The 26,966-nt window shown below is 41.2% G+C and overlaps 1 protein-coding gene across 3 annotated transcripts in view; it reads right to left on the bottom strand.

Annotated features, from left to right (window-relative positions):
- Nucleotides 1–26,966, bottom strand: part of LIMCH1 (LIM and calponin homology domains 1) — a 182,127-nt gene that overhangs the window by 78,326 nt on the left and 76,835 nt on the right. For 2 of the 3 annotated variants that reach the window (XM_075024979.1, XM_075024997.1), the window contains exon 3: nt 24,109–24,178. In XM_075024979.1, coding sequence (XP_074881080.1) covers nt 24,109–24,178 — 70 coding nt within the window. Of the gene's footprint in view, nt 1–2,576; nt 2,689–24,108; nt 24,179–26,966 lie in introns of those variants that run through there. The other variant, XM_075025015.1, reaches the window with a different exon arrangement.

Below are 26,966 nucleotides of genomic sequence, written 5' to 3'. Positions count from 1 at the left end.
GGACTGAAAATACCCACCTAATGTGCATGCCCTGCTCCTTACAACTTGGCAGAGTTAAATAGGTCATGCAAATGGGTCACACTGCAATGGCAAGGATCGCAGCGTGGCCAGCTGCCGTGCCTCAGTTAACAGGGCAGTATCTTTTACAGCGGTCTCAAAAGACACATGGTCAGAATTCAGTCCCTCTGGCAGCCCCTACAAGGCACTAACACGCAATTTTCTCAATACATTAAAGGGAGATGATATTGCCTTTCTCTGAGCGGTTACTTGCTGCAGTTGCAGAACTGGAATAGATGGAGGATAGGTCACTTGGTCAGCATGTCATTTCCTACAGCCCCAGAGGACCTGCAACTGTCTACTGCTGGCTCCTCTCGGTTTCAGTCCACATGAATACTAAATCAGAAGTCTTCTTCTGGGTTTTTTCCCCTCGTACACCCAGAGAAAGAGCAAGCTTACAGATTACAGTCTAAATTTTTTTTGCAAGTTTTATCTGTTTTTTAATCTAGAAAACTTTATAAATATATTTATAGATATCTATAAATCTATTATCTATAAAACTACAATCCATAGATAGCTATAAAATTTCACCTATGCTTTATCTATAAAATGACATAAACTCTAGACAGGCTGGTTACAGAAGACAAATGCTTCAGCGTGGTGACAGAGGACACAAGCACAGGATACACTGATAGGCTAAACCCCGACCCTTTTCTGCTTGCCTACGCAGAGTCCTGACAGTTACTCTTAGATCAGCAATATAAGCAACGCTGGTTACTTGTAAGTATTAGAAATGCAAGACTTATTAATGTAAATGTTTTGCTATACTGAATTTCAGAATCAAAAAGTTAACCAACACACCAAACATTACAAACTCTTGGGCAAAGCCAGCCACGAGCCAGCAAGAAGGGCCGGGGAGGAGCAGGGACGAACAAACACAGGCATGGGGAACTGATTCAGTGAGAACTGAGTCAGAAGGATGCATCGGAAGGAAGGGGAAGCTGCTCCTGCTCTCACAACTGCATTTCAACACTGCCACCTTTTAATCCTTTCTGGTGTGTAACTTGACAGACTCACCACTACAAAATCACTTTGCCAGGACAACCACCTGCAGGTAATGCAGAGAGAATGGGAGGCAGAGGGGTTACACCTTGATGAAGGTGGAAGGAGGGAGGAAGAAATAACATGCGGCTCCTTTATAACGTTTTGGGGTTTTTTTGCTGTTTTTAAAAGACTGATAACCCATGTGTTATAAACATGAAAAACTGTTCACTGTATAGCATTAAGTCATTTTCCCCACACACAAAATGGAGCACAAAATCCTGAATCCTGTAAAAAACCACACCGAAATTGGCAGTTGTGTGGGACAGACACCCTGGAAAGCCACTGCAAATTCACACAGTAGCACTGCCAACACACAAGACAGTTCAAGCTAGCGAGAATCAAATGTTCACAGCAGGCAAATTCTCTCCATAGGATCTGCTGATCAGATGCAATGGCAAACAGCTTGAATTTGGCCCACTTCCATTCCTTTCATCTGCCACAATAGTATACGAAATATTCTCACTGTATTTGCGCTGCAAATCGGACCAGCGGCTTATCACTGTGGAACCATCATTTGTCAGATGTGCTACTGCATGGCCTGGATGAGATATACAGATAAACTCGGGGAAAACAAAAGCAAGCCAAGCTGTATGTCTGCACAGAACGCTGAATAAAATGCCAAGTGCGTGCCACTTCTGCAAGTTGGAGATATTATTAGTTGCCAGCAGCACCGCACAGTTTTGCAGGACAGCTGCAGACAAACAGGTGGCCTTTTTCATTTCTGGAATGCTGAAATTTTCCCTGTTCCAGAATAAATGGGAAGATTTCTAAATATACATATATATATATATGTATTTTTTTCCCAAACTGCTTTTGTGAGCAATTTCCAATACAGACTCTCAAAAGCCTTTTGTTTACTCTTTCAACGTTTCTTCCCAATTCCCTTATTTTTCCATTTTATATAAATAATTAGTGGTGATAATTTATTTATATAAAAGCAATGGATCTTGACTGATTCACAAGCAGATGGAAAGGAAACATTGAACTATCCAGTTCAAGTCCACCAGGAAAGAAGTTTTACGAGAAAGACTGGGGACTTTTCATATATATATATAAATACACACACATATATATGTTTTACTATTTATCCACTATGCTTTACTGTATATGTTTTGCTCTACATATATGTTTTACTGTTTACACAGTATGCTTTACTGTATATACAGTAAAACTACACTTCACAAAACACTGTCTTCTCTGGCAGATTCCAAACCTGCTGCTTTGGAAGGAACTCGATCGTGGTCAGGACACAGCCACTCAGACATTTAGGATGCTTCATCTCCAGAAGAGGAAGGATGACAGCCCGCCACGACTGAAGGCAAGCCCCACCACAAGAGGAAGGGGAGACGGGGCTGCGCGCACCCCAACGGCAGCCTGGCAGGCAACAGCCTCGCCTAAGGAAAATTAAACCCCGCACGGGGAAAACCAGAAAGAGAGCGAGCCCGGCCCCAGGGAGGTGCACCAGCAGGACTTACCCGCCCGTCAGCCTGACCCGATCCTCGCCTCCCGAAGCGCAACGAACCTGCGGAGCGGCCGGAGCCAGAGCCGCCCGCCGCGGCCGGGAGCCGCACAGCTGCCGCCGGCGGGGGCTGCAAACCCCCAAACTCCACCCACCGCCCCGTCCCGTCCCGTCCCCCCCCCCCCCTCCCCGGAGCTGCAGAGCGGGCAGCGCGGCCCCGACACCACCCCGGCACCGAGAGAGGCGCCAGGGCCGCCGCCCGGCGGGGGCTGCCCTCCCGCCTCCCAGCCGCCCTTCCCGGCACCCCCAGGGGCGGAAGGCAGCCCAAGGGCGAAGGAGGAAAATTACGGCCGCGCCTGGAAGCGGGCGAGCCCCCAGGCCAAGAAGTAGGCCCAGAGAAGACAGACGGAGGTGGCGAGAGTTAAACGGCAGGAATAACGCCCGCGGGCGGGAGATGAAACCGCACCGCTCCGAAGGCAGGGCAGCGGCAATAGCGGCCGGAGAAGGGCCCGGCTTGCCGGGAGCACCGGCAGGCCGCAACGCCTGACAAGCAGTTCCTGTCAGAGCGAGAGCTCGGCACCGGCACGCCGCAACACCTGACAAGCAGTCCTTGTGAGAGCTCGGCAGGGAAGACGGCGAAGACCGCCTCCGCACAGAAAGCCAAGCCTTTTTCTGCTGCTTTGTGGGCAATCAACAAAGAAAAGATGTGTCTCCTCAAACAACAGCCCCACTCCCGTAACAAAAAGGCAAAAAACACCTTCAAAAGTCTGTGAGGAAAATGGGTCTGCTGGGGCCGTGCTGCAGCTACACAAAACACACCAGAAACCCCAAACGTGGCTCTAAGCGATCTTCAGAAACACCAAACGTGGCTCTAAGCGATCTTCAGATACAGAAACGCCAAACGTGGCTCTAAGCAATCTTCAGATAATGTCTAAGACTGACAGGAGATGTGCAGTACCAGACCCCAAAGATCTAGCTGGAAGTGCCAGATTCCTACCGAGGTGCTTAGATCCTTGCTGCTTCCAACCAGGCTTACTGGGTCGGAAAATTGCAATTACCTCGAGCAAGAGGATAGTGCACAACTTTGATACTGCTACTTTACACTACTCTGGTAGTATAAAACTTACCCTCCTCTGACAGTGTAGAGGGAAAGCTAGGCAAAGGAAAGAGGATACTCCATTTATCTTTTCAGAGAGCTGCTCTTAGCATTTTTGGCATCCTACAAAATCTTTTGCTAATAGTTCCAATCATCAGTCTCATGTAAAACATGAGCCTGTTCGATCTACATTAATAAACTGAAAATAAGCAACAACAAAAATCAAAATCATGCCATGAGAATTGATGGGGGAGCTCTAAAAAACAAGCACAAAATACAAGAAATGTGTTAAGCAAATCAAATTATAAGTACACTTGTCCACTAGATATCAAAAAGCACACTGTTGAAAATTAAAAGCTTGCAATTTTTTGAGAAAATCAGAAGTACAGCAACAATACTCAATCTTAAGAAACTGTCTTTGATGCTTTCCTAAATCTGCCCTTCACTATCAGATTATTTGCTTTTTAAGATAATTGCCCCATAACAAATTTGAACCATGTTTATAAGCTTCCTATGCGACACAGGGTATTACTATCATTTGTACGATGGTTGTAACCAAAATCCCCAAACAGGAATGGCCATACTGTGTATAATGAAAGGCAAATCCAAGGAGTTCAGAATATAAAATGACACTGCAGGTCCTGGGCAGGTAGTGAAAATTTCATGCTGGGTACAGGGTGAAATCTGGGTGTTGAACAGCATGGATGATGCATCTTATTTCTGCAAATTTTTAAAATGAGCTTAAAATCCATGCAGCATGGTATGATGTAAAAGGGGGGAAGAGAAACTGTGGACAGGAAAGGAGAAGGGTAACAGGGAAAGGGAGAAGAGAAGAATAGGAGGGGACCATAAGAAAGAACGTGAGCAAGAGCAGCCTTCAATTCAACAGGCAAAAGCAAACCACGGGGGGGTGGGAGGGGTGCACACAGTATGAGCACAAGGCTGACCCTATGACTTCATTAGTTAAGTAGGTCCTGATATTTCTCCTTGCTCCATCAAGTCATTATCCCTGAAGGCACAAATAAAACATTTAAACAAATGGGGGCTCAGTCAACTTCCACATCTTTGGAGGAGAGAGCAATCAGATGATCTGTATTCCCTCAAATTTGCCAAGCCCAAGATACACCCAGGGTAAGATGGCTTTGTTTACAGCAATGAAGACAGAACATAGGCAGGCAGGGAAAAAAGCCCAAAGCATTTCCAGGCTATTCACTGGCTCTGGTGCTGATGAAATCATAGCCAGATGTCAGCCAGATGTCAAATGTCATCCAATCTTGGAGAGGGGGGGCCTATTGGATGCCACATCCTACGGTAACAGCCATACTATGGCCAAAGAAGAGGACAACATCTCCTTGCCATCCCCTCTCTACAGAGTACTAGATCATAGCGCTGGGCTTGTGAGGGTTTGGGTCTCAGTTTCATGACTTCTGTTACCCACTTTTCACATTTTTGATTAATAAAGCTCCTCAAGGACAGGATTAAAATCAAGCTCACACACAGTGAAGTGCAGGCTAAGCGTTCCTAGAAGCTGCTGGGAATTCACCTTGCAAATCCAGAGCCAGATGGGTAAAAACACAAGGACATGGGAGACACCACCAAAAAAGTAAAGCCTGGTTCCTTCTGCAGCAATGGAAAGGACTGTTATTTACCTTGCTCTGCCTTGTTGGTTGGGCTGTGAAGTGGCTCAACACAAGACTTAATGCAGAGCAGACTGGGGAAAGAGTTATCAAAAAAGATGAGAATGAAATAAACATCACAACACCAATGTTCTCAGTCCAACCGGAGCTCAGTGTCTGTGGCATTTATCCCTTCTTACCCATCCTTCTGGCAATAGTTGCGCTGTCTATCTGAAGGAGGAAAAAAAAGGTCATGAAGACAAACTTGACCTTTATTTGTGCTCACATTATGTGTACTGAGAGTATGACTAACCTAAACACAGATTTCAAGGAACCCTAAAACCACAGTTAGTGCCACAACACTGCCCTCAGGACATCTTCTTGGGGAAACTGGACACTGTCCATTCTCAGCTCACCCCTGTGCCTGCTGCCCCCACAACTGAGCTCTACAGTAAAATATAAAAATGGGCAAGAAATTCACAACTAAGGAGAACATGCTGTTTTCTACATTTGGTTTATTTGTGTGTAATTATCAGGACACAATAAAGCATTAAGGAAAGTACACAGTCTGACTACAGATTTAGGAGATCTCAAAGGCAGCCTTCTCAAACAAACTGCTTCAAGTGAACAAAAAAACCCATAAACTTTAAATCTAAAGTTACAAGTCATAAGAACTACTAAACTACTACACCAGATACTGTGAAAACAAAGCCAGTGTATAAGTCACAGGGGTCCAAGCAATGGGACTGACGAAAAAACTAACTTGAGCATTAAATATGGGAGAGTACAGTTTTCACTAGATGTACCGTTAAAGCTTATCACCCTGCACACACACACACACAAAAAAAAAGAAAAAAAAAGAAAAAAAAAAGAAAAAAAAAAGAAAAAAAAAAGAAAAAAAGAAAAAAAAAAGAAAAAAAAGAAAAAAGAAAAAAGAAAAAAGAAAAAAGAGAAAAAAAAGAAAAAAGAAATTCATAGATGAATAAAGTTGAATTACCTCCTGAGTGATATACCCAAAAAGTACACCCCTGGGGTAATCCAAAGAACACTGCAAATAGCTTAAGCTCCAACACAAACAAGCTTTTTACACGTTATGTACAGCCATCAACTACAACTAAACACTGCTGAACAAACCTTTGCCTTTCCTGACTGCTGTACAGGCAATTGTGTGTTAAGCCATGGCACAACAGATGCTTCTCAAAAGCTATTTATATATGTGTTCCTGGTAAGATATTGTACCACAGTGGTAATGAAAATTACCTATGCAAAGCAAATCTATGTGCTAAAATTTTTTCCATGTTTTCCTTAATTATATTAGCAGGTCTACTAAAATATACTACCTTTTTTCACATACCCTACACCTTCCTTTCTCCGCCTGCAGATTCCAGGCTTCATGGGATCCCTTTGATCACATCTGATACCTTAGGGCACTGTTACCCAGTGCCTGCTTTCTATATTTTGACTTGACTGTTGTGAAAATAACCTTCTTTTCCAGGAAGAGCAGTGTTGACTATTTCAGGGAACCAGCTGCAGGCAACCATCAGATGCAACTTCCCACAGGACCTTTGGGATGGAGTGGGGCTGGTGGAGAAGGAAAATTAGGAAAATCCTGTGCATCATGAGCTTGTCTCCCTGAAAAGGTGTGTCTGAGGGTCATTAATTACCTGACCAGCATAATCTATTGTGAACCAATATAGGTAACTTAAAGCATTATCAGTGTACCTGCACGCACGTTCAGAGATGACTATCTGAAAAAATACTGCAGTGATCACTACAGACTGTTTCTAGTTTTCCCCTCTCACTACATCCAAAGCAGATGGCAAGGAAAAAAAAAAGTAACTGGAAATGACCAATAGTGAGATTTACACCCAATGCTTTTCTGATACACAAGAACTCAGTTAATCATAGACACAAAGCTGTATTGGAGTTATAGCCTCAATTCTTACTTTCCCCTGGTCATTTATCAGCTGTCTTCCTACTCAGGCACTTGATTTCATTGAAGGCATACAATCCCCCAAAATACAGGATTTTAATGAAACTATGTGCATGATGAATCTCATTTGAAAACTTTTGCTGCACCCAGCTATGTGGAACTAGCTGAGCACAAAACTTTGAACATCCAAGGCCAGAAAACACCTGAAATTTTGTATAATGTATTTTTAAGGTTTCAAACTGTAAATGTACAAAAGAAACTGGTACCTAAAATTAACATCAATTTGACATGAAACCTCTGAAAGTGAATGTATGAGCACTGCCTGGCAGACTCATTAGACTTCTAATTGCAGCAGCTACTATTAACATAACTTTACTTTCTTGCCCCTTTCTTTTACGTGGTATGTTCTCTTTTGCCTGGTATATTAAGCAAAGCTATCTTCCATTTAAAGCCAACAAATAGTAACAGTTGGCCGACACTTAGACTTCTCTCAGCAAAAATGGCAATCCGCTATGCAAGGATCAGGATACTACATAGCCGGAGCTGTTGGAGGGGCTCTGCATCCCGATGTCCAAGTACAACTGCTGTAGGTGGGCCTCAAAGGATGCAAGAAAGCTGCCTGTGGAGGCTGGGGGCCTGGCAGTAGCTGTTAAAATCAGACCAAATCTCTACTCCCCAAGGCAAACAGCAAAATAGTGAAACCGCCAAGGAGGACTCATTCCTGCTCAGTTCACGACCTCTGCAAAAAAAGCAACAAATTCCATTTCTCCTTTCAAATTAAATATCTACTCTTTACTGCCAAGGAATATGTTTTAATAATCTGTGGTGTTCAAGGTTTGATAAACATCAGAAATCTCTTTACTGCTGTTACATGATACCTGACATACGTTTTCCCCCCACTCACAGCTTTGCATTTTCATGCCAACATTGCATAAAACATACTGGACTTCTTTAATGTACAGGTTGGGGTTTCCTCACAAATACTTCTAAAAGAAGCTGTTCAAGTCCAAAAAAACCCTATTTTTTTTTTAATTGGCTTTTTGTACTGAATGAAGTTCCAGCACGTTCCAGTTGGAAAACCTACATTACTGTTTTTACTTCCAGTAAAAAAATAAATAGACAGCTTTCACATTTAGATGTCTAGAATTATTTCAGTGAGGAAAAGGGGAAGAAAATCAATACTTTTCAATTTGCTGCAAGTACATTTTACAGACAGCCAAAATATCTGTGCAAAAAGATGCTAAGTAAATCAGCACCTATTCTTAACTTTGACCATGTATAGTGTAACTGCCTAAATTACTAAACAACACGACACTCAAACTATGTATCTGTTGTTTCTTTCTCAGATTTGAAAACATGCATTTGGTGTCTCTGCTAGCATGGCCATAACTGTCAGTCATCTTGAATATTTCCAGTTTGGAATTTTTTATAGTAAATATTCAAAGCACAGTGAACTACCCAATAGTCTGGCAGTGATTTCTTTTCCATCCCTTTTCAACCATCAGTAAGGAATACCCCAGATATAATTCAAGAACTGGAACAATTATTTATGAAGCTATGGTAGCTGCAAACTTAGATGGACTATGCAGAATAGCCAACTTAAATTACTACTGTTGATTAAGTCTATAGAGGTTGTGCAAACATGCCTTTGAAGGACCATTTGGAAAGCATGATTCGTGGATTATGTCTGGATGCTGTAATTGTTTACAGTTGTGAAGACTGAGCCTTTAGGAGGAAAAAAAAAAAGTAGTACAAGTATTTAAGAAGCAGAATTTCCTCCAGTTTATGGGCATAAAATCAATGATTAAAACAAGAGGGAAAGAAAGGAACTCTTCTTTAATACAGGGTATTCCCATTGCAAGGCCTTCTCCCAGCTCTTTCACAATGTCTTGGTTCTGGTTCCTCTGGGCAGCAGACTATAAAGGATCTCTCCTCCTACAGGACAAATATTCCTGTTCTTCTTTTACTGTCAACACACTAGAGGTGTATTTGAGGCATACTTTTGCTACATCCTCTCTCCCCTAGGAATGCACAAAGCAACAAGGGTAGGAAAATGAATACATGCATCACGCCAAGTCTTAGGAACTGGAACGAAGGAGAGAAGATGGCAGAAATAGCTTGTCACATTTGTTGGCAGAAGGTAAAGAAAGGGGAAACAAATCAGCTATCACTGATGATTTATTCCTAAAATTTCAGTTTATACCCTACCTTCTGTCCTAACCAGACTTGAGATCACCTTTTGTTTGTAGAGGAAAACAGCAAACTGTCCTTATAATTCAGCTTACCTAGGTATAACCAATGGCTCTTCCTCAGAACAGTCACAAATAAGGCTGAGATGTTCATGCACCCTTAAACAGCAAGCATCCAATTCCTCACCTGCAATTTCTGAAAATCCTTGCAATTTAAAGCCACATTATATAGACTCAGGTGAAACTTAGCTGATGAGAGTGTATACAGGAAAAGGGTAAATTTAAAGCCAATACGATTTTTTCCTTTCCTCAACAGAGGGACTCAGAGTTCAGTTGGTTGATCAGAGAGATGCATATCTAGACCGCAGAACCAGTAGAGTCCAGCAAGATTATTAGGCCAGGCTTCACCAGCCATGAAAGCAGCTGTACTAGCTCCAGAGCCAACAAGAAGCCACCAGCAATTTAGCTGATTTAAAGGACTGCAGAGCCCCAGTCAGCTCACACGTCTCCAAACAGCTCCTGCAGGTGCAGATTTCTGGAGAATGCAAATGTTACACATGGCTACCCAAAATCAGCTCAAGGCCAGCAGGACTTACTGGCTTTGGCAAGCACCTCTATACTGCCCATCCTAGCGATCGGGGAATATGCATCAGACATAGTACTGCCTTGCTTGAATGCATGGACCCAGCTAAGGCTCAGCACTGTGCTGAAGCTAACCAGCCTTTAAATCTGGAGACCCTACTAAGAGCTACCTGGGGTTTACAAGGTCAACAGATGTAGCCCCATCCAAATACAGGGGCTACAGAGCTATGCAACCACCTTAGGTGATGCAGGAACACTGCCCAAACTGCAGCACAGGGGGCCCAGCCACCCAGGAGGTACCAGACCCTGGGCACACATGCTCTTTGTGCCTGTGCATGAACATGCCAGCCAGCCCAGGGCTGCACAGGGGCTTCAGCGTGCCTCATGCTCTGTGTATGACTGCAGAGAGCCTGGAGAGTTAGCTATCACATGAGCAGCGCCCACTTTCTGGAGCTTTTTGGCTACCTGGAAATCTCTAAATGTGCTATGCTGCACTGCTAAGCTGATCTCATGCTTTTGGGCCACTTGCCCCTGAACTGGAAAGGCGCTGGCATCGAGCAGCTCTCCTGCAAGAGCTATCCTGTGGCTGTGCTGAGCCAGGGTGATAGATGCTGCTGGCTGCCAAACTCAAGTGGGCTGTTCAGTGAGTTGCCCACACCCACAACACAGAGGTTATCCAGGATTTTCCATTCTCTGGCATATCCCAAACTCCACCTTCCATTATCCTGAATAGAGCAGTTGACTGTTTTTCCTCTTATTTACTTCCCATCCACTTCCTAACCTCAGTCTGGCACTTTTATTCCTCCAACTTGTATTATAAAGTTATAAAGGACAAGAATATTTGTACACTGTTATACAAAGAGAATAAATCACACTGGAGGCTGTGATGGAGAATACTGACCACGATCTTTGAAGTTCTCGGTCTGCAATTTACTTACATAATAGACTGTGCACAGGCTTAAGTGCTGGATTTCTAATACTGCTCATCAAATTTCAGGCAAGCAAAATAGAATAAGCAAGGTGAACTACTCTTGGGAAGATAAACTACCTGCAAGAATTTTTGATGCAAGCAGGAGAACACCAAGAACTCACAGTTCTTCAAAAAATATGTAAAAGTCTGGAATCCAAAGAGTTTCAGTTCTCCAAGATCGTTTTTTAGAAAGTAAATATTAATCAGGATTGGGTGGCTCAAGAGATTGGGTAATAGTATTTAAAAAAGCAAGTGATTAATCTCTGATCAACCAGAGGGTAAGGACTAAAGAGCATTTAAGGTCTCAAACACCCCTGGGAACTAGCCAACTTAGTCTAATACTGTGGGTGCTGACTCTAGGCAGGTTTTGGATTTTGTATTTTCTCACGCACAGTCCACATGCTTATAAGTAGCCTTCTCTAAATTTCACTAGAACTACTCCATTACCTTCCCCAAAATTCTGCATTACAGTTATGCTTATGAAGAGCCAATGGCAGTTAGATCCCAGGTTTGCTGATAACACTGTGGTGACAAATACCTTGTTTCTCTGTTTCCTTTCTAACTGCATCTATGTGTTGTTTCTTAATTACAAACTTCTGAAGGCAGAGACTGCAGATGCCATATAGCATCTAGCATAAAAAGGATGAGGAGACCATACCAGTAAGCTTGATACTTACTTTGCAGGAAAACAGACTTTGATCATTGCTGACTGTGTCATTCAAAGATCTGAGGTGCTCAGAAACTGAGCTGGCATATCTGAAGATACAGCTCGGGAGGTCCCTTCAAACTAATCATAAAATTGGATTGACTTTTACTCTTTTGGTTGTTTTGGACAGAATGAAAGAGCAAGTAACAACTAGTGTGATATTGCTAAAGATGAAGTATCACCCATTCTAATAGAATTTTGCTAACGCCTTGCTTACTCAAATTTTTGTTTGACTGCAACACTTCTCCAAGAGGATGTAATTATCTTGCTGCTTCTTTCTCTAAAATTCTAGTCCACTGACATATCAGATTCCACCCAGCCACTATTCAGCACTGTAAAAATAAAATACAGGAGTGCACACTAAGAAGGAAGATCAAGCTAGCCTGACTGTGTTTCTCAAAAAACCCAGAACAAACCAAAACCCAGCCTCCTATGACTAACTTTGTCATGTTTCTTTTTTACGTAAGTCTGTTACTAAACATTGACTTCAGTAACGAATTTTATGTGTTCTTTTGGTCCATAACAATTATTTATTTACTTACCTCTCTTTGCCTCTTTATAGGCTTTTATAAAAGCTCTGACAGTGGTCTCTGGGGACCATTCTATTTGATTTATCAGTTTGCAACTAGTTTTGCCAACAATCGATGCAATTCCTGTGTTTGCTCATAATTTGTTTTATGAAATGTCAGAATATACATTGTTTCCAATACATAGTATCAAACCTGTAGTAATAGTTTTGTTGTTTGTTTTTTTTAAATTTGCTTGTATTTTCTTTGAAAATAATCAGCACAGCAAAACAGCATGTCTATGTGTGATGCATGTGGCACTCTTAGGACATTTCAAGTTACGCTTTTCATGCAGTTATTATGGTTTAAGAAGCAACTACTGTCTGACCTCTTTAGAGGTAACAGGAGAAACTTAATGAAAGAAAACATCCGAGAATTGTACAAAAAGAAAGGGGTTTTTTTCTGCTTCTGCATATGTCAAGTAAAAGCTGTATAAATTATTTTTCTAGATCAGAAGTTGAGAGATTTTATTAGCTTGTGCTACTGACCTGTGCAGACAGTTTTCTGGCACAATTTTCATGACTTGTTTACAGTATCACCTCAGTTATCCAGAACTTCTTGTTATCCCCACAAGGGTCAAATTCCTGACATGTATTAATTACACTGAAAATTGCCCTGGATTACTTGAAACCTCAAATAACTGAACCTATTCACCATCCTCCCTTTTAAATAACAGAAGATATACTGTATAGTGGTGCTAATACTTTGTGGCTGATCCCTGTAACTCCAGAAATTAATACATAAACGTCACAGTTCTTATTTGGCAGGTCTGTCTGCTTTGGTCTGAAAATCAGGCTCAAGAGGCAGAGAGCATTTATAGCATGGTCCTACTCACTGCTGTGGGCTGCAGGGCAGGAGGAGATAGGAAGGACAGGAAGGTTAAAACCCAAAAACCACCGACCAGCATTCCTGATCCACGCACTGCTGGCCAAGGAAACAGAGCCGCTTCACAGTTCAGCCCTCCCTAGTTGCCAAAATGACCTTGGATCCCTCCCGTAGTCAGCCAAAGAGTAGCTGCTGCCTGCATGGTAAGTATATGTCCCACTGACACTTGAGCTTTTACAGTTGTGGCTAGTGGGCTCCATTTCCTTCTGCCTGTCACTGGGCAATAAGGCCTGCAGCTTCTCCTTGAAGGTGTTCACCAAGCAGCTTCACAGGAACCTCCACAACTGCATTATCAGGGCTTGAATGCAAAGATGAGGATGCAAAGACCTACTGGCAACTCACACGTTCAGCCAGTGGTAGGCATTAGCTCTACGATTCCCTAATGCTGTTGCTCTACGATTCCCTAATGCTGTTGCTAGGCAGGAGTGGTAAAGTTAGGATTGGTTTTGGAAAAAACAGCAAGCCTCCTTCCAACCAAACGAGAAATGGTATTCAAAGGACAACAGCAATGAGGCAGCTTTCGTTATGAGAAGGTATTAGAAATATCCAGGAATGCTTGGTAACACCCATGGGATTTGTTGGCTGTGCAGCCAAGCTACACAGCACCCAGCCAACCCAACAGTTATAAAAGGCCAGAAGCAAGAGTACCAGCAGCCCAGGCTATCGGTTTAAGGCCTGAAGTTTGTTGCCTCACAACAGGTGCAAGGATGAGACTCACATCTAGCACTCAGTCCATCGTGCCTCCCAACACACGGATACAACTTTCCAACGCACCAAGTCAAGTAATGTGTCGCTAGCTGTTGCAGTAAAAGTAGAGCAAACAATACCAACACTACCACTAAAAAGGAAAAGAAAGGGGAAGGGGGGGAAAGCATAATGTTTGCCACTGGCCTTATAGGGAAACACAAGCTTGATTCCAAGTTGTGCATGAGAACTAGTACAATCCAAAGAGAAAAGCTGGGGTGACGAAGGAGCATACAGAATGGACTGAAAAAAGCCCAGCTGAACTCAGTACACACTTGGATGCATGTGGACATTTAGCAAGTTCAATACTCTCTCTTGAAAAGTCTGAAAAGAGAACTCCCTTTCACATGTTTCACAGTAATAAATCAGTGCACACTATTGCCCCAAACAGAAACAGACATTCACCATCTAAGTAACAGTGCTTCCTGCATGAAGATGAAGAGGCAGAAGCAAACAAAGAAGTAGCAATAAAAAGGACTTTAACAGAAGGACACCACTTCAAATAGCTGAGGATTGCCTCTGTACTGCAATATTAATTTTCTAGACTGTTAGTTATATTGCTTGTCCAGAAATGAACGTGTAATTCTCCTACTAAGCTGTGGGACAGATTTCCACATATTATCCCAAAGCTATTCAGCTTTCAAAAGGTTAACAGTGAATGGCTTTGATGTCCTTCAGTCAGATAGTTCAGCCTAGCACTGTATTTTTGCACAAGCAATTAACTGAGCTCTTTCCTCTGCAGTATTAATTTTAACAGGTTTACAATAGTATCATTAGACCTCTGGACATTTAAGAGGAAGCACCTTACAATTAGAAAATACTATGCCAAGCAGGAAGCAATTGGCTTTAATCCAGGAGCACTGAGGAATGCAGAAGGCAAGGGGACTTTCAGTGTCAGGTACTCCAGCCTCTATGAACTCTTGACCACAGCACCAGACTGCAGAATTTTACTGGGCTCTTAAACCAAAGAAATGACTGCACATGGATCTTTAAGATGCTAGTTTTCCACTAGCTTGCCTTTTTGCTTGTTTGCTTTAAGCCAGGGAAACAACTGCAATGTGATCTTTGGAGCAAGACGTGTTCCATCATCTGCATTCAGCACGTAGGCTCCTGCTAGCGACATGCACATCATCTGACAGAAATCCACTTACAGTGCCCGGAAAGGTTTTCAGCGTAGAAACAGTACGAACAGTTGCTAGCAGACATAAACTGCAACAGACTTCACAGAGTTGATTTGCAGCCAGGAAGGGGATTAGAGACAGCATTCTTTTGCCACCATCTTCAGCCTAAGGGCCGGGGTCACAACAGACCGTTACTAACTCATGCTTGCTCCCTTTTCAGAAGAGAAGGTAATAGGAAGCTTGAGCCTCCCTGACTCATTTTGAGGTAGCAGATCTGTCGGTCTGACCACACTGTGGAAACTTTTTTTCCCCGCTCACCTCCCCAGGGACCGGTCAGGTTAAGAGCTATTGGGAAGGCACCCTCCCCTTTCACATCTCCAGTGCTACTGTTACCCGGCTATCAGCATTCTCCTGATCGTATTACATGGATTTTATGGGCAGCAGCGCCCGCCTCTCTGACGCTGTGAGAATGCAGGGTAGCAGCAAGTACAGCAAATATTCTTACTCTGGTCAACCCCATTTACCCCTGAATTTAGTTCTCACTCTCTCAGATAAATACTGGCATCTAGCTGTTCCCTGCAGCAGAGGCTACATGTCACTGAAAAAGACAGTTGAGGATCAGAGATGGTATTTATAGAGCAGACCTACAGACTCCAATCTGTGAGAGGCTTTCCAGAATTAGGGAGTGAGAATACTACTAAGTATAGTTTTAAACACAGACAACCTTTAAACGGGGGATTTCAGGACGATACTTTCCTAGGTTCCCATGTCCTTCGATTTTGGCCAATAACATAAGAATTGCATCCAAGTTTAAACTCCCTAGCTGCAGTTTCAGAACTACTTTAAACTGATAGAATGACACTTCTTTCCCCAACTTGGTAAGCCTCTTCGTTCCCTCCTGCTGGCACTCCTGCTCATGCAGTTACATGCTGTAAGATGAAGGAGAAAGGTATTTTTCAGCCAGACCAGTTGCTCACTCCAGCTAATAACCATATGAGTGCTAGTGCTGGCATGGTAGAAGGTGTTGGAAAGTCAAATTCAGAGCAGCTGAAAGCAACCATAGCCTTAGGTCTGGTTTTTCTTGTTAAGAACAAAAGCTGATACTTCTTTTAGCCTCAAGACGTGGATAGTTGTAGCTCTGCTTATTTTATGTGTGCTAGCCTAAACACATGCAGCACACCAGCTCAGTGCTGCTTTTTATGACCTCATTAGCAAACCAATGGATTTTGCAACAGAAGTTACCCAAAGATTGCAGGTGCCTGGATAGAACTCCAACAGTGCCACAGTCATCACAGGGCATGGGTGACACATTCGCAGACTCAAGACATCCAACTCCTCCACTGAAAGTTCCTGAAGATGGTACATGCCTCCAGAGCACATGGTATTTGCTCAGCTATTAAGAGAAGTCATAAGTTTCAACAGTGGGATTTTTCCTGAAGAGTTTAAGTCATTCTGCTCAGGAGGCCTTTCGTTTCTAAGACAACAGCTCAAGGAAGGCACTGGATTCTTGACTTCATTTAGTGCAGCCCTAAGCTACATAGCAAATGGCATTTTGTTTGTTGAACTGCCATTTTTTCTGATACTTACAGATACTTAGAGATTATTCCTGAAAAGCTTGCCATTTCCAAAATACTCACTCAACCAGAGTCAGTAAACCAACGTAATGCAAGTCATGGCTGAACTTGCAGAAGGACACTTTAGGACTTGAAAGAAAATCTAAAAATTAATCCAGTGGGCAACCTGCATTTTCCATGGGTACAAAATGAGCTCCTCCTGGAAGCCAGCTGCCCTCTCCAACCTGAGGAAAGACTCTGTCATTTATAGTAAAGGTTAATGCCATGATAAGGCCAAGTTCACATTTCAGCTGCCTAGTATTAGGGCTTCAGCAGCAGCAATGCTTTTCTTTTTGCCATTTTCAAATGTTATCCCTGGAATCCTTCACTTTATTAAACCTATGTCCAAAAAAAAAGTAGTAAACAATCATTACACTAAGCCTTTATTTATATAGTTTTATAAATAACATCTATGTGAAGTCACTGGACAGCCCCAGAACAGATAGGCTCTTTGCTTTTAATCAAGCACTTTTTTCTAAAGCATGGCTTTCCCTTCTCAAGGCTGGACAATAAAACTTTGTCTGTGTAAAACAGAACAAAAAAAATCAAAAAGGAGATCCTCTGCAGTGACCATCCTCCCTTGGTTTTAACACAGAAAAGGTTCCTCTCACCTCTGAATTTGCATATTAACATTTTAAATTATTCAATGTGAATAAAGCCAATTATAAACCTATTGATTAAAGCCATGGATGAAGACTTAAGTTGGGAGAGCAGTCTAAAAACAGACTGTGAATGACACAGGAATGCCTGTGATATTTTTGTAAGTGTTATTTATTATTTGTATTAACATACTGTCTAGGAGTCCTGGCCACAGAGCAAGACTCATGGGGTGAGGTGTTAGACAAAAACAGACCAGCAGATGATCCTTGCCACAAAGAGCTTACATGTATTATTAGCATTTGGCCAAACCAAGTCATGACATTCTCAGTGACAGAGCTCAGCTGGCTCAGGGCATTGCTTGAGCTGACCGTGAAACTGCTGCACCTTTGAATCCTAACCAGTCTAGTTTGGGAACAGGTCTCAACAACATGACAAAGTTTGCATCTGTCCACAATAGCTATGCTTCACAGCTGTCCTTCACAGGTGTCCTACAAACCTTTACTCGTCTTGGCTGGTGTCATCCTGACCCAACAAGGAAACTGTTCAGGGCGCTCTGGCTGCTAAATGAGAGACTTCAGCTTATAACAAGGGACAAATTCCTGGACGCTGGCAGAAAGGGACAGTATCCTTAGCATGACGAGTAGTGGTCCCAGCCAACAAACAGCTTAGCTTACTGAGTGCACTGTAAGCACTGCAGCCAACAAAGCATCCAGAAGAAGGGACTTTAAGGCCAGCAGTGACGTTGGTCTGCAGAAGCCCTGGCTGAGTGCTGGCTGGTGCCAGTGGTGCAGGAAGCACACAGAAACCTTGGGGGGGATCAGTAATGGCCAATTTGGAAGCAAACAAGGTGTCACTCACTTCAAGTTTCGCCTCCAGTCATCATAAACGCAACATTCCAGCTGGTAGCTGAGGACAGAAGGGACCACTCATGGATGTTAAGGACAGCTCATGAGCCAGAGTGGGATGATGCACATGAAGACTCCTAGGAGCTGGCTGAACTCACTTCTCTGAGGCTATGCGCTTCTATGCGCTTCATAGCTAAACACAGCTCAGACCATCAAAAGCAAATAAACAAGGTGGGGTCATTTACCTCCCTTTGGGTTTTTTTGATAGTGCATGTCTTTTATTTCAGCTTCTCTTATATCCATATATCAGGTTAAAGTTCAGACTTGGAAGCCTGGGCAACACAGGCTGAATCCAAGTGCAGCAGTGGGATACGTCTCCACCACATATACTACTGTCAGACTGATGATTAGTTGCCAGCATCAAAAGCATGAGAGTTTTGGAGCCAAACCCAACGCCAGAGCACGCACATCCATTTCAACCAAATACTAAAATGAGATGCCAGCATTGTGTTTTGCATTTGACTCACTAGCTTTTCTCTAAATGGGAGGAGAGCAATGCTTTCTAGACAGCATTTGCATAGTTAATTGGAAGCAATAAAAACCTTCAATCCAGACTAAAAAAAAAAATAAAAAAAAGGTGAATTTCACTATAAAGTTTTAGTTTTTACTGGTTTGCATCTCATTTTTTCCCCACTAATGCTGCTTCCTCTATGCTTCCTGCCAAATTTGAACTGATGGCTGTTTCCTCTTCTGCGATGAATTAACTAAAGCATAGACTGTTCTGCACAGACTCTGTTTACAAACAGCCTGGTTAAGAAACACCTGTTAGTTTACTTTTGTATTCCTCATGAAACTTAGAAATGTTTGTGAGTACAGATACAGCTAAATTCATTAAACAGGAATTTTATAAGGTAGCCCTATCCAGCTCAGATGACACCTAAACAAATAGGCAGGAATGTCTAAATGAAAAATTAATTTGAAGGCAGAGTCTAGAAAGCTTAGGGGGTAAAAAAACCAAACACCACAAGCATACAAGGACACAATGATACAAACAATATTTTTTTTTAAAGGATACTATTGTTTTAGTGAAGGGATTCAATATATATTACACTATGTAATGAGCCAAAGCACACAGTGCTGCTCCAAACTGCTGGCCAGACCTTAAGTATTATTTTAGTCAAATATTTAGATATCAGAACTGAAAGCAGGCACAGGAGGTGTAGAAAAGCCAATTTAGCAAGGAGGAGCCACAGAAAACATGGCAGAATGGTTTGCACAGCATTTTGCTATGATGTTGACACTTTGCTTTCCATCAACATTCACAAAAATGTTTTCAGGATGCGAGTGCCAAGAATTTACTGGTTTTAGACAGGATATTTTGCTTCTGTTTATTTCACATGTACCGCAACTTACACAGCAAGACGTTTTTTATGGATACAATTGTGCTTGCAAATGAATCTGTCCAGCAGCAAGGACAAAATAAGGCAACAGAAATTATCATGTATTAAGAATCTAGATATTACAACAGGAGTAGGCTCTTTCCAGAAAGTACTACAAATAATGAAAGGGAGAGTGAGAAATTAAAAGGAAGAATGAAAAGATAAATTTTTAAGGAAAAAAATAATAGTAACACTGACGTATGAGTAGAAAGAGTGATAAAAATAATGTGCATCGGTTAAAGTTCCATGTGTTTCTTTATCTTCTCTAATTATTTTTAAATCTGTAAAACACACTACACTATATTTGGGTATTGTAATTTTATTTTCAGGTTCATATCTGCATAAAAGAAAAAAGTTCTAATTTGCTGAACTTAATTAGCAGCATAAACTCTTGAAAGCTAATACAATGCTGAAATTTCTTTGGGACATCATATGGTATAAAAAAAAAACCCAAACCTGGAATTTATGCAACAGTACAGCATAAAAGCAAATTACCAGCACCAGCAGACAGGTAGCTATTCTTAATAAGGTTCACAGCAAGTTCCCAGAGAACACTTTGCCAAGAGAAACTTCCTAGGAAAATAATCACAGAAAAAAAACCCCTTGTTTTCAAAGGAACAAGCTTTTTTAAACAGCACGTTACAGTTCTGTTCATCTTGGTGCAATAACCATGCAACCAGGTGACTTTCGCAGAGCTATTTTTTCCACTGATAAATCATACAAATGTCACAAAGTTGAAGACTGTACATAAGCTGAAAACTGGATGCCACAGTAAACAGATTTTTATTCAGTAGTGCTGAAATGTGAGCCAAGATCCAAGCTGAAGTTCAGCCCTCCAACTTTGTCTTGACTACTTCCTACTATTATATGTGAGATTCTTTCACACAGCCTCTGAAGTAAGTGTCTGAGCTCCTGTGGGGATTGTTCAAGGAACTGAAGTAATGCTACAAACTCTCCTAAACCCTGTCAAACAAAAGATAAGGCAGAAACCTTTTCTTTTCTCACAGAGTGACATTATTCAGGGACAGGAAACAAAAACTAGAAATTTTTTTTAGGGAAAAAGATAGTCAACATACAGCAGTTAGCATTATAAAGCAAAGCTTATCTACAATGATGCTGGAATTTTTTTTATTTCTATAGAATTAAATATATAATAGGGCATAGTTGTACAAAATTGCAACTAGTAGAAACCTTAAAAATTAGTTGTGCCCAGTATGAACGTCATAGAAAATGAAAGAAACCAACAGCAACTCACTGAAAAAACTGCTGGTTTTGTAAAAATCACTTCTACATTAATTATATTCATTGTACTCTAAAAGACTTCTGCAGCTTCAGATGGTCTTTTAATTAATAATTCAGCCAAAATACTTTTCCAGCCTTGCACAATTAAATACATTAAATGAAGCTTCTGGAAAGCCAACAGTCTTAAAACAAAGATGTTTAGTTTCAATTTCTCACAAGAGAAAATTTCTTCTGGCAACACGGCTCTTTCAGCAAAGCCTGTTATTCCTCCCTAAGTTTAATATGTTCTTTGGATGTTTTGCAAATTTTCTTTTTGGTGGGAGCATTAGCTTTCTAGATTAATGAATACTGAACAGGAATGAGAAAGCATTTCATCAAATTTAGTACTCACTGTAAGTCTGAATACCAAACTGCTGGTCCCACATTTTATTTCATTAAAGCAATGTATCATTTCTGCTGTGATAACAGAAGCAGTCGGCACTTCTGGAGATCAAAGCAAATTACAAACAAGCCTGCCAAGCTGAACATATGTAATTCTATACGTAATGCTGCATACAATCCACATCCTGACTTAGACTTGTAACTAGACAAAGATCATCTTTGTGTATTTATATGGCCTGTGCTTAGTATGGTGGTGTGCAGATCCTCAAGTCCTTACTTTAACACTACAACACCATAACCAATAAATTTTGCTTATATGATTGGTGTTCTGGTACACAAAAGGTCTGCAAATAAGCCATTCCCTTTTACACCATGTGAGGAAGTCACTGGTAAGAATTTCAGAGGAACTGCAGATTCATTTAGCTTTAAACACCAGGAAAAGTTTGAAGAATTCAGTCTGTCAACACTAGTTACACATGATACTTCACTGCAGTGTTATGAGAAGTCACTCAAACATGAAATACAGGCAAAATTTTTACACCTGATAATACTCCCAGATTAACATCTCGGCATGTCTCCAATACAGGCTTCAAGTTTACTGTTACTTTCCTTCAATAAGGCATACTTCTTCATTTGTCCTTACAATAACAAAGGAGAAACACAAAGTATCATCTGGAGAATTAGACTCAAGTAGACATTTTGTAGAGCTACTTAATGTATGACTGTTTGTGTCTCTGGAGGTTAAAGATGAAACAAAAGGCATTTTGGGTACTTCACAACTATTCATAAGTTTTAGCTCCAACTCTGTAAAAAAGAAAACCTACCTATTGTCTCTACTAGTGAACTAAATACTTATTCTATCAACTATCAGGAAGAAATTAATTAATTCTGTTAGAATGATTAAGTTACACTTTTTAGGCAGAAGCAGTATCTAGGAGTTCAAAAGCACATATTTCACACAAGGCAGAAAAGGTACTGAAGCTTTCACAGTGTTTCTACGTGTACTGGAGGAAATCACACTCCCTCGGGTGAAATAACTGGAAAAAAGTAACTATTTACTATGTCAAGCCAACCGAAGCTAAGATAATAAAGAAAAATTGGCAATAAATATAGGAATGTCCCTCATATGTGGTCAACTAACTAGGAGATGTAACTGTTTCTGGACTATGGTGTCAATACTTCATTTTTTTTCAGACACACGGACATGGTACAGGTAAGAGAAAACAAAAAGATACTCCCTGCACTCAAACATACTCCTGATGTCTGTACTTTAAAAATTAAATACCTCATAAATAAGCATAACGGACTAGAACACTTGATCATATAAATTCACATGCAATCCTTAAAACAGCCACTTGCCACTGGCAACAGAAGTCATCAGGTATGGAACTAGACACCCTCGAAAGCAAGGGGACATTTGGATGGCTTGCTTTGTTTGCAGCAATTTATTCACAGCACAGTAGATAAAAACACCCATTGGTAATGTTCAAGAAGCTAGAAGCACCAGTGAACTTTTTTAATAGCCTAATTATGTATTAGGAAAAATATTTAGAAAAGTAATTACTAAAGGTAAGTAGAGGACACAGGTACAGAGGTAAAAAAGTCACTTTCCAACATAGAAAAGATCTGCTGTATCATTAATAGCCTGAAAACTGATTTTTTGGTAATGCTTTGAAGATATACATCTTGCAAGAGAGATTTATCTCAAGGAATGAGAAAAATACACACACATAACAACTTTTTCTATGTCCCTCCTACCACAACCACCTTACCTTTGGGATTTTACATATGAATAAGAAAAAACCCAATGTAATTCAATATCATCCTCTTAAAACAGTCATAACAAAAATTGAGTCTTTCCTGAAAGGGAGCCAAGGAAAAGAAAACTGCACTACTGGTATCTTTTGCAGCTGTTTATATCAAATATTCCTTTCAAATAAGACTGCATAGGAATAAAACTAGATGGTTTTTAGAGGCGAAAGAAAGGCACACAAGGAAACTTTAGAGAAAGGGTGGTGGGATCACAAATTAAATCCTAAAACTAGGCAGTATTCATGGAGAAATATGCCTGTCAATCTACAGGTTGAAGGACCCAGCCTCAAAGGCTATGTAATAACATTATAGAACCAATTTAAAAATCAATGTAACATGGTTTCTAATACACTGAAACTTTTAAATGCGGTTTACAAAAAGTAACGTTAACCTCAGCTATCAACAGGTAACATGTTCTGAATCTTGCACATCTGAACTACAATGTGAGTAGTGCCAGAACAGAAAGGAACCACGTATGTAAGTAAATCATTAGTCTAAATCAAGGATGGCCACCTTCCACATGCTCAGGGGCCCTTTTATTCCCAGCCACATATCAAGGTAAAAATCAATACAGCCATATTTCTCTGTGGCTAGTCCTGTTAGACCCAACACCCATTCATACCTCCACTTTCTTCGCCAACAGCAGGCACAGGACTGTGCCACCCCTTGAGGTGACCTCCTGAGCGCCCACGGGCTGTCAGCACCTCCTCTGTGGTCTTCCACACTTACAACAGATTATGGCCAACTTTTACTCTGCCCTTAAAGTCAACATGAAACAGCTCCCTAGGTAGTCCCACAATGAATGTTATCTGCAGACTGTGGTATTTTGGGGAAAGAGAAAATGAGACAAAATATACAAGTACAGTTTTCCTTCTTTCCAAAAACTATCTTTTTGTGGTGATGGCTTCTAATGCATACATTCCAGTCTTTCTAAAGCTAGCACCACAACTGGAAGATGACATATAACCAAGAAGATATTCTTCCTCTAAAAAATATACTCTGCCTCTTGAATACTGCCCACTTCTGAAAAAAGGACTGGAAGGTCTTAAGGTGACTACACAGAGAGTTCAGATTTCAGAAGGACTGTCTGAGTTTAGTACCTTAGAAGAGTTCAAATTACAAAAATAATTGCTATCTGAATCACACAGTCATAAAACCAAGGTGCAAAAAGCAGCACTGAAAGATTTTTCTCCATTTGACATACTCACCAAACCTGCAATGGGGGTCGGTAGTCTATTGATCTTTTTTACCAATCCCGGCTTTATCGCATTCAGCAACCTGTTACGAGAAAGGAGTATTTGTGAGTGGTAAGTCACAAAATCCAAATTATCAAACACTTGTTCCCGGCAGATAAGAATTTCAGTATGGCTGGAAAACAAGAGTCTCCCTTTTCTCCCCTCCTGAAAACACACGTGTACCCAAAGTCCCACAACTGAAATGAAGAAAGACTAAAAGGAAAAATATCCACAGCACGGTACCTCGGCAATATTTATTTTACATCCTAAATTGATCTAGATCACATCAGTCTTGACAGGCTCTGGGTGAATTTTGTCACATCAGTCTGCCTCCATTGCCTAAAGGCAAGTCTTGCCTGGAAGGGCGTGAGAGCAGAAACCCAGAAGGCATCCGGGTATCACCACAGCTTGGGAAGAACAGTCTGGCAGTTACTGCACTGCAGGAAAGTGAGAAAGGACACACACTGTATGGGTGGCCTGTCATATTTCTCTGCATCTGTACTTGAAATTAAATGCCATCCTTGCATATGTTGTGAAGAATGGAGGTCCCCATAAAACATAAATGTGAGAAGACAAATAAAAAGGGAGCTCAAAAAAACCCACCTCACCATGAAAACATCATTAGGCCAGTGATACCATGGTTGAACACTGTTCATTGTCCAAAGATTAGCAATCCCCCCCAAGAAAGTTCCCCACCACCCATGGACACGCTGACATGGCTGACTGTTAGAATATTCCAAAAAAATGACCAAGCCTCTAAAAGTGGGGAATTTTAATTATAAAATCCTGTTGCAACAAACACTGTTTCTTTACCACCCTTCCACCAAGAGAAAACCGTTATGCCTTTTATCCGCAGGAAAACTCAACCAGTCCCATCCATTGGGAAGAAAATCATCAGGTCAAGACACTCACTTCAAATTCATGATCTTTGAAGAGAAACAAAGATGTCTATGATAATTTAAAACTCTTTAAAAATGAGAATAGCCACTATGGAAGAGGGGAATCCCACTTTGTGCTGACACCGTCTCCATTCAAGAACCGACTCTTCTGGCAGCCTACCATGGTGGTAAAATTTATTAATATTTAATTTTTGAGAGGTCTGGCTAGGAAGTTTATCCAAACTAAAAGAATATTCCTTTCAACTAAAAGCTAAGTCTGTGACTGTTTCCAGTTTCCTACTTCTGAGCTAAGATAACATGGGGTGTGTCACTCCTATAGGCTCCACAGAGAGCCATCTCTCCATACTGTCACGTTATTTACTGTCTGATTCCTTCTTAGGACTGTGGCAGTTAGCAAGCTCATTAAGGAGTCCATCCTTCCCAGGGTTGGATACCTGGCTTTGTTAACAGTGAAATGATTGCTTTTCCATACCTCTTTCTTTTTTCTCCCCGGACATAGTATATTGGTTGGGTCTGTGCAATCACTTGGAGAGAACAGGGGAGATGCTATTCTAAATGTTCTCTGTGATCACAGTTAATAAAGCTTCTATCTGACCTGTTCTAAGTTGTACTTGTGTTATTACACACTTGGAATCCCAACATCTCCAGCACCACCGTAATCAGGAGTGGTAACAAACCCAATGTGAATGACATTTTTTGGAGCTGGGGGTATTTTCTTGATCTTCTTGCAGTTAAAAACTCTGTAACCCAAGCTCATACAGGTTGCTGTAGTATTCCTGCCTTCTGCTTACAGTAGAATCTAGCACTATTATGTCCTAAAAACAAATGATGAAAGAACATACTTTTATATACAAACAATTCACTTTTTCCCCCTAGATGCACAGAACGGCAAGAAAAAAATGCATATCTCCCTTTCTATAACCATAATTTTATTTCACAGATAGAAAACAAACACTACTGCTTCTTCCCCCAAAAGTCACTAACCTATCTTTCAGCGTTGCATAGCAGCAACCTTATAAAAATACTATTTTCCATTTAGCTGCTGCAACAGTCAATTTAAGGTGGGGGGTTTTGTTGGTTTTTTTTGTTGTGTTTTTTTTTTTTTTTGTCAGAGCACTTTTTTCCAGATACTGTAGCTCTGTTGTGATTTCAGTTGTCGATCTGCCTACTCTGTCTCAGAGGAAAAAGGATATATTAACTAAGGCATCTCATTTTCTTTATTACTCAAACGTGAATACATCAGGCATCATAACGAATATTGCAGGTGCAGATCAAAAGCCATAGACAATAATAGAAACTAAAATAAAGAGGTCTTAATGGAAACCAAAGTGCCAAAGCGCATTCTAAATAAATCCTCAAAATGGCTTGTACAGGCTTCCCTGTGAAATACGGGAGAAGGATAAAATGAGAGGAAGGAAAGGAGCAGGGAATAAACAACATTTTAGATCACTGTTTGGAGTCTGAAGAGGGAGGAAACGGGATGGGGCAAGATAGAAAAGCCTGAGGAAGAAAGGTCTCTATTATTAAAATGTTTACCTCCTGTTGGAAACATCCCTAAACAGTCCAGCACCAAAACCCCCAGGACTTGCTCACTGCAGAATGTGCCAAAGGGAGATTTCTTCCAGAGCAGACTGGCTGCTTCTGAATTATTGCCTCATCTACAGCAACAGTCCAGATGCCAAAATATCGAGTGGCTTAAGCTTGCTCTGCCACCAACCTGGCAGAAAAGCTGTACTGTTTATGCAGAGTACCTCAATGGTTGCTTTCACTCACACAGTTACTATCTGTCCCTGCTTCTCGAAAAAGCCACTGAATACACCTCTTCCTACATAGGTCAATACACACAAAGTTTTCTACGCCTATTTAGACTCATATAGAGCATTTGTCTTGATATGTAAAGTTTTATCAGCTCCGCTTGGTTTCTGTTGAAAG

The sequence above is a fragment of the Buteo buteo genome, chromosome 1 (genome assembly GCF_964188355.1).
Source record: "Buteo buteo chromosome 1, bButBut1.hap1.1, whole genome shotgun sequence".
Classification (NCBI taxonomy): Eukaryota; Metazoa; Chordata; class Aves; order Accipitriformes; family Accipitridae; genus Buteo; species Buteo buteo.
This window is presented reverse-complemented; position numbering and strand designations above follow the sequence as displayed.